An 8,569-nucleotide genomic window follows, 5' to 3' on the forward strand; every position below is an offset into this window, starting at 1 on the left:
AGACTTTGCATCGACAAACTTGAGATAAAAAGAGGTCTCCGAATTTGCTGAGAGTGCAAATCAAGAGGAAAGGAAGTGTAAAGAGAGGGAAAAGAGAAAGAGAGTAAAGAATATGATGGCGATATGTCCGACGAGGCTGGGATGGATATAAATGTTTGGAGCAAGATATACGGTGAGTTTATCTATCGGTCTGTCTATCTATCTATTTATATCTGTACACATCTAATCCATCAAGCTATGTATTTAATGTATATATATCTATCTCGGTCTATCTTTCTGTCTACCTACATCTATCAATCTGTCTATCCAATCATTCATCCAGTTCATCCATCCGCTCATCTCTTTGCGTCTCCTAAATCAATCAATATCTGTCTATCTAACCACCAAACTACCTACCTACCTACCTACCTACCTACCTATCTATCTATCTATCTGTCTATCTATCTATCTATCTACCTACCTACCTACCTACTTATCTATCTGTCTGTCTGTCTATCTATCTATCTACCAATGTAAATGCACATACAAAGGCTTCGTATACAAACACAATAAGGGAGGATGGAAAGAGTGAAAGAAAAGGAAGGAATGAAGAGAGAGAGAGAGAGAGAGAGAGAGAGAGAGAGAGAGAATGTGTGTGTGTATGTGTGTGTGTGTGTGTGTGTGTGTGTGTGTGTGTGTGTGTGTGTAGAGTGTGCTTAAGGTCTCCATGACACCTTGTACAGTGTGGTATGTATTGATCACAGACATTACAGGAGAGAGAGAGAGAGAGAGAGAGAGAGAGAGAGAGAGAGAGAGAGAGAGAGAGAGAGAGAGAGAGAGAGAGAGAGAGAGAGAGAGAACCTACAGCTACTCACCAGGTAACTTTGGACAGGGTGGGCCAGGAGGCAAGTGAATTAATGATGAAGGTAACGAGCGAGAAAGAATGGTGGAGAAGGGAAAAAATGATGAAAGAATGAGAAAGAGAAACGGTGAGAGACAAAGAAAGAGAGATGAACACACACACACACACACACACACACACACACACACACGCGATCCTGATGACTATGTTGATGGTGATAGTGTACCCAAGAGCGCCACACCACACACTCAAGAGGCTGCAATAAGAGGCTGCAACCTTTACGATAACCTTTCTGATTGCAAAGTCCTTGGATGACCCCTGCAATCCATTCACATCTTCATCCATGTTGCAGATCACACCATCCCTATCATGTCTTAACCTCTGTAATGCAAGAAGTCAGTACCAAATATAATTGGATGCTGGTAGTTACAGAGTAATGATGATGATGATGATGATGGTGGTGGTGGTGGTGGTGCTGGTGGTGATTCTCTCTCTCTCTCTCTCTCCTTTCCGATAACCTTTTGAAAGTCCTTGAATAACCTTTGGAATCCACTCAGAGAGAGACAGACAGACAGACAGACAGACAGACAGAGAATCACCAAATCCTCACCAAATCACCTCCTCTCTCGCACATTCTCACTTCTTCCCGCACATTCTCGTCTCCTCTCGCATATTCTCACCTTCTCTCACCCATCAGCCACTCCTCCCTTCGCCAGGCCACACCCGCACACACACTCCCACGCCAGGACGTCAACAACAATAAAAACTCCATTTCTTACACTGTCAACTCTCACGCACCAACCCATTCCCGTCAATTAGTGATGTCGTAATAACTCCTCCCTAGCGGTTTATTCTGCACATGGCACGTTAATATCCTCTAGTAAGATAGTAATGCACTAGGTCCACAAAAATTAATACAAAATCAACTTTAAAGCACTCAGGCAGCGTATACCTCCTCCAACATTAATAAATTTATGATTTATTCCTGCATTAGGGTCCAGATCAGCCTCAAAACCCTATCAACTCTTCCTTGGCCCACTGCCCATCCGTCCACCAGATTTCATTGGAATCCGATAATAACTTTGTGTTTTATTACGTCTTGCACACAAACAGACAGAAAGACTTGGGTGAATACAATCTCCGTCCGACTTTCTTGGCGGAGGTAATTACAAAATTTAATGTGGAATATGCAAAACAAATCGTTAGGAAGTGTTAACACCCACACCCACACCCACCCACTCATCCACCCACCCACCCACCCACCCACACACACACACACACACACACACACACACACACACACACACACCAAGTCATCCCCCCACCCACACACACACGAGATTACACACAGTTCGATGTTGCACAGAGATTAATTTCGTAACAAAGATTGAGGCTGAAATTGCTCGAATTCTCGTTCTCTCTTGTTAAATGCTTGGATCTATAATTTCAACAAAGATATTGCGTGTAGTGGGAATAAAGACTAAAGGATAATTACGTTTATGTATGGAGCAAAACTATGTGCCAAGATACTCCTTTCTCTTCGTCAAATCTTCGTGGAGTGCATTTCTGATTGGTTTGAATTATTCTTAAGCTATCCAATCCCGGATAATGGTGTAGCAATAGTATCTGTATCCTGAAACTCATCTGGACACGAACCCTGTGGACTGCTGACTGAACTGGGTACCTGTAGCTTATCGACACTTGTGGTGCTGTTGGTATAGTAGGACAGGATACAGTTTACCACTTCTCAGTCTTTCTTGTGATATTTCCATGTCAGCTTTTCCATGCTGCATGTTGATCCTTCTCACATTTTTTCCTGCCAGCTTCGACTGGAGGGATTGATGTCTTGGGGGAGAGCCTTCTTGCTTTACTATCCTCAGTTTCAACTTGTAGTATTAGATATCACACAGTCTTTTCTGTAATAAGCAGCCTCGAAAGGTCTGTTGCTGTTTGCTTTCCTTCGTACTTCTTTTGTACTCTGCAGCCACCCTACCTCCTTTTAAGGGTAGGGAAGATGAGGGACGTTTGTATAATCATTGAGGGAAGACACCAAGCTATATCGGTGCCACCACGGGACGGGGCCCCACTCGAACACCGGATATGAAAAAAATAGTGCTGCAGTGTTTACATAATCCAAATTCAAATACCACACACTCCGCCACTGGCCCAAGCGGCGTGACTTCACCTGCGCGCGTAATGTGAACCGCTCTCTGGTACGGCGTACATTGGTGCTCCTTCTGGCGTTGCCCGTTAATGATTGGGCGTTGTCTGGCGTTGTTACAATCCCCACCTAGTGGCAACGCAGCCAGAAACCCCTCTAGTGTGACTTGTATCTCAGTGACGCGGTGGATGCTGGCGAGAGAGTGCGTGGAGTCAAGAGTTTTCCAGTGAGAGCTTAGGATATTTTTCGTGTGTTTACAGTGACGAAAATCGGTTCAAACTGGCGATGCTTGTGGAAGGTCTGTGTGTTTGTGTTTTTTCATTATTTCTACGTAAGGTTATTATTTTTACTATTATATATATATATATAAAACATCATATATCCTGTATAAACCCTGCAACTTAAACTCTTGAAACAGAAACACATGAAAGAATTTAGCAGTACCGTTAAAATCTTCCTTTTATCACAAATTCAGGGACTGAATTAGGAAGCACATCACAGAACGCTTTAGGCAATATGACAAATGTGGAACAGGGCTATTTTGGCTTTATACAGGGCTTCATTAACCTCACTGGGGACCCGATGTAAAACTGGCTAAGAGACCCACGGACGAAAGGGGCCCCATTTACAGATTATAAAGACCATTTTTGGATCCTTTCACGACAGATGCTGTAATTTTCATCATTTATCCATTTACTTATTTAATATTTCATTCTTTCATTCGCATCATCTTTTCTTCGTCTCCTCCTCCTCCTCCTCCTCCTTTTTCTTAAACACACACACACACACACACACACACACACACAGGACACTCCAAGTTGGCATTGCGTTCTCTCATGCACGTACTAATTTTCCGAACCACTCTTCAACCTGCAGTCTACCTGTGATTAATTTCCCCTCGTATAGGTGTGATAAAGGAACAAAAACATCTCCACCTGTCCACAGCCACCATAAGACGTCCACCTTCATACACCCCACATGTTAACCCAGCCGAACAACACCATAGGCGTTACCAGTCACTCACCTTCACACACACACACACACACATACACACACACACACACACACACACACACACACACAGTGAACTGGAACCTCCTCGTGCCATTACTCACAACAATATTTCAGCACAAACTTATTCCTATAATATTCATCTATTTCCCTCCCCTCTTCTCTCTCTCTCTCTCTCTCTCTCTCTCTCTCTCTCTCTCTCTCTCTCTTACCATAATTACTTTATGAATGATGATGACGATGATGATGACGATGATGATGATAATGATGATGATAATGATGATGATGATGATGATGATGGTGGTGGTGGTGATTTTACACTGCTTTCCTAAACTGCCTTACTAACATCTGTTATTAATATTCTTTTACTTATAATTGTATAGTACTGAACTGATTTGAGAGAGAGAGAGAGAGAGAGAGAGAGAGAGAGCTTACGGACACACAGGCGTAACCACAAAGCGTAGCGGTGTCGAAGTGACTGTGTACGCATGTGGTGTGTCGGTCTCTCACGCGTATATGCACACACGCACACGCACCGACACACACGCACACAAATACTGCGTCATACTGTTGTGCGTTCTTTTTTTTGTGTATGTATGTATGTATGTATGTGCGTATGCAGGTATGTATCATATCAATCTACTATATATGTAGGCTATGTATGTATGTATGTGTGTATCAAGTTATTCTCTATCGATCCGTACATGTGTAGGTGACTCCATGTCTGTCTGTCTGTATGTATGTATGCATGTAGCGACCAACCACTATCTCCTTATATGTATGGCTGTGTATGTATGTATGTGTGTATGTAGAGTGGATATCTCAAAACTACTTGGTCCGATTTAAACCAAACTTGGCACCTGTATCGTGTGAGTGGATGGTAAGAATGGATTTGATTTTGGTGCCGATTCATCCAAGGTCAAGGTCAGAGGTCAAGGCCATATATGGGGAGGGGTGTAGGTGAGCTCTGAGTGGCCCTTCGAGTTATTATTATTATTATTGTTGTTGTTGTTATTGTGTTTGTATCGTCGCCATTGTGTTTTTTCCTGCTCTCTCTCTCTCTCTCTCTCTCTCTCTCTCTCTCTCTCTCTCTCTCTCTCTCTCTCATCCTGTCATTGTCACTCACTCACCTCCTGACACCGACCTTGAAGAGACGTAAGAGATGGAGGGATGCAAAGAGGGAGGGAGGGAGGGTGGTAGGAACCTTAACACACACACACACACATACACACACACACACACACTGGTACTCGCCCAAGGGGATGTAGGGAAGGGTGGTACAGAGGGATGACGGAGGAGAAGGAGGAGGAAGAGAGATAAGGAGAGCGTAGAGGGAGGTCGAAAGGAGAGGAGAGATGTAGAGGGGGAAAGGAGGCAGGGGAGGAGAGACGGAGGGGAGAGGTAGAGGGAGGGAAGGAAGGAAAAAAGGAAGTTGGGGTGGAGTAGGGAAAAGAATTGCACTGTCACCTTAACAGACATAATGAACAGGCCAGAAGGAGGTGAAGGACGATGATGAGTGCTGTGTTAATTGAGAAAGAGAGAGAGAGAGAGAGAGAGAGGAATCATTACCACCAGCCTCTTTATCTATATTCGTACCCATCCATCCATCAATTCATCTATTTATCTATCAAGCTATCTATCTATCTATCAGTCTGTCTATCTACCTATCTACCAGTCTGTCTATTTACCTATCCATCAACCCGTCTATCTACTTACCTATCAAAATTATCTATCTATCTGTAACCCTCTCAGTCCCGACACTCTTTCATCACCACCCCAGCTTTCACTCACATACCTCACCGTTATTACCCTCTTTGTTCACGCACACTACTTATAACTACACACACATACACACACACACACACACACACACACACACACACACTCCCTCCCTCCCCCCCTCTCTCTCTCTCTCTCTCTCTCAAGCGTCCAGTTCTAACCCACTCAGTCTCTCTCCACAGGACCAGTCGACCCCACCAAGGCAGAGGGAGGAGGAGAGGGCAGCGAGAGAGAGAGCCTGCGAGAGGGAGTGAGAGGGAGGGACACCGCCAAGGAGAGGGAGGCCAAAGGGAGCAGAGTGATGGGAGGAGAGACATCGCCCTTCGCCATGGACAACAGAGATCCGAATAACCTCAATCCCCACATCCAGGTGCGGTGGTGCTGTGGTGGTGGTGGTGTGGTGGTGGTGGGGGTGGTAGTGGTGATGATGATGATGATGATGATGTCTGCCACTCCTCTATCCCAAATTCTAGTCTCGCTCTCTCTCTCTCTCTCTCCCTCTCTCTCTCATTTTTTCCTCTTCCTCCTCCTTCTCCACCTCTTCTTTTCTTCTTTCTCCCTTCCCTTTATTCTGCATTTTCTCCTTGTCTCTCATCCTTCTGTCTTTCCCCTCCCTTACTCCTTCTCTTCCTTCTTCCCCTCCCCTTTTCCCTCCAACTCTCCCATTCTGTCTCCTTCCTTTCCTCTCTCATTCCTTCCTTTCCCTCCTCCTTTCATTCTTTCCTCCTTCCTTACTTACTCGCTTCCTCCCTTCCTTTCATTATCACTTTCTTCTTCCCTTCCTTTCCTCATTTGCTTCTTTTCATATCCCCTTCTTTCTTCCTTCCTGTCCTCCTCTTTCCCTTCCTCCCCATTCTCTCCTTCCTCCTCCTTCATTTCCTTCTGCATCGTCTGTCTCTCCCCCTCCCTCCCCCCACACACACACACACTCGCTACTCCACCAAGCATGAAGCCATCTGTTAATGTTCTTTCTCACACCCACATTCTCTCTCTCTCTCTCTCTCTCTCTCTCTCTCTCTCTCTATCTATCTATCTATCTATCTCTTTCAGCACCATTGTTCACAGTTTCGCCTACGCCGTTCCGGTAGCCGCGCACCCTGCCCACACTCCCACCATTTCCTAGGAGACAAAAACTGAAGATAATTACTGTTTTTGTGGCACGGGATGTTACGTGGCGCCTCTTCCTTGGTGATTCATTCTGCATCATTGTAGTATTTTATTCTAGGTGTGTGTGTGTGTGTGTGTGTGTGTGTGTGTGTGTGTGTGTGTGTGTGTGTGTGTGTGTGGAGAGATATATGAGAGAAGTGTGTACGCTGGAGGGAGGGCAGCCTAATGGTAGGAGAGGACCATTTGGAAGCGATTTTGTTTGTGGTCACCTCTTAGGGAATTAAGGCGTCTGGCAATTGATAGATAGATAGATAGATAGACAGACGGACAGATAGACATTCCCTTGTTTTTTCTTCCTCATATCTTAATGGATGACATTATTTGTGAATCTAAAGGAATATGGATACCACCTCTTCCTTCTCCCATCCTCCTTCCTTCCTTCGTTTCCTCCTGTCCATACTTTACTTTCTCCTTCTTCTATTTCTTCACTTCCATATCTCATCCCTTACCCCTTGTCCTCAGATGTGGGATGACGTGGAGAAACTCGGGGATTATGGATACCTTCTCTTCCTTCCACCACTTCTTCCTATTAATACCTAAACTCCTCTCATGCTTTCCTCCAATATTTCTTCCCTTCCTTGTCTTATCTCTCATGCCTTGTCCTCAGGTCTTGTGGGATGACATTATCGGTGAGGCAGAGGGGCTTCGCACCCCAGACAGGTGCTGGGACTGTTCCATATCCTGCTACAACGGCACACGACGATGCTGCTACGTGCTGCTTGTCGTCCTCCTGGCGCCCTTCATCGCCTTCTGCAACGGGTGTCAGATGGCCTGCCTCGCCTTCAACGTAAGGGACTGAGGATGGGATGGGATGGGATGGGATAGAGGGATGGGCTGGGATGGGGTGGGGAGGGAAGGCCAGGTGGAAAGTAGGGAAGGGATGGGTGGGATGGGATTGATATAGAACGATGGGGTGGGGTGGTGATGGACAGATAGGTGGAAGATAGGGAAGGGATGGGCTGGGCTTGGATGGGGATGGAAGGAACAGGCTGGGATGGAATGGGGATGAAAGATAGATGGAAGGAATGGGCTGGGGTGGGATGGGATGGGGTGGGATGGGGATGAAGGGTAGGTGGAAGGGATGGGCTGGAGTGGGGTGATGAAAAAGGTTAGGTATATGGTAGGGTCGGGGAGGGATGGAAGTAGGATCGATACGCAGGGCAGGGTAGGGCAAGGTAGGGCAGGGCAGGGCAGGGCTATAGAGGATAAGAGTGTTCGCCTCTTCGTTCCTCATCACTCATAAAATATCCACACTAATTCCGTTCCACACCCAACAGCAAGTGTGGTGCGTCGGACCCTGCCTGAGGTGTTGGAAGATAAACTGCGCCACGCTTAAGAAATTCTGGGAAGCCTGTCTGTATGCGTGTGTCAGTCCCTGCATGGAGGCGTATGGAATGCTGTTCTCCAAGATACACGTCCGCTATCAGAAAATTCCAGATGGTCCCCCGCCCGATTCATCCAACTACTTCAACGTGTAAACTGGAGTGGAGGGAATGGAGAGAAGGGAGGGAGAGAGAAGGGAGAGCAAGAGGGAGAGAGATGGGAGGGAGAAATGGAGGAAGAAAGGGAGAGAGAAGGGATGACAGAGAGAAGGGGTTTAAAGAATGTAA

The 8,569-nt window shown here is 45.9% G+C and overlaps 1 protein-coding gene across 1 annotated transcript in view; it reads left to right on the top strand.

Annotated features, from left to right (window-relative positions):
* The window catches only part of LOC145416428 (caveolin-1-like), a 28,851-nt gene extending 20,282 nt beyond the window's left edge, over positions 1 to 8,569 (top strand). The window contains exons 2-4 of the mRNA XM_080285375.1: positions 5,975 to 6,162; positions 7,567 to 7,746; positions 8,237 to 8,569. Coding sequence (XP_080141501.1) covers positions 6,094 to 6,162; positions 7,567 to 7,746; positions 8,237 to 8,437 — 450 coding nt within the window. The 5' untranslated portion in view covers positions 5,975 to 6,093 and the 3' untranslated portion in view covers positions 8,438 to 8,569. The remainder of the gene's footprint in view (positions 1 to 5,974; positions 6,163 to 7,566; positions 7,747 to 8,236) is intronic.

Source organism: Coenobita brevimanus, chromosome 106, assembly GCF_032717465.1.
Source record: "Coenobita brevimanus isolate Jiangsu-jjx chromosome 106, ASM3271746v2, whole genome shotgun sequence".
In the NCBI taxonomy this organism is placed as follows: Eukaryota; Metazoa; Arthropoda; class Malacostraca; order Decapoda; family Coenobitidae; genus Coenobita; species Coenobita brevimanus.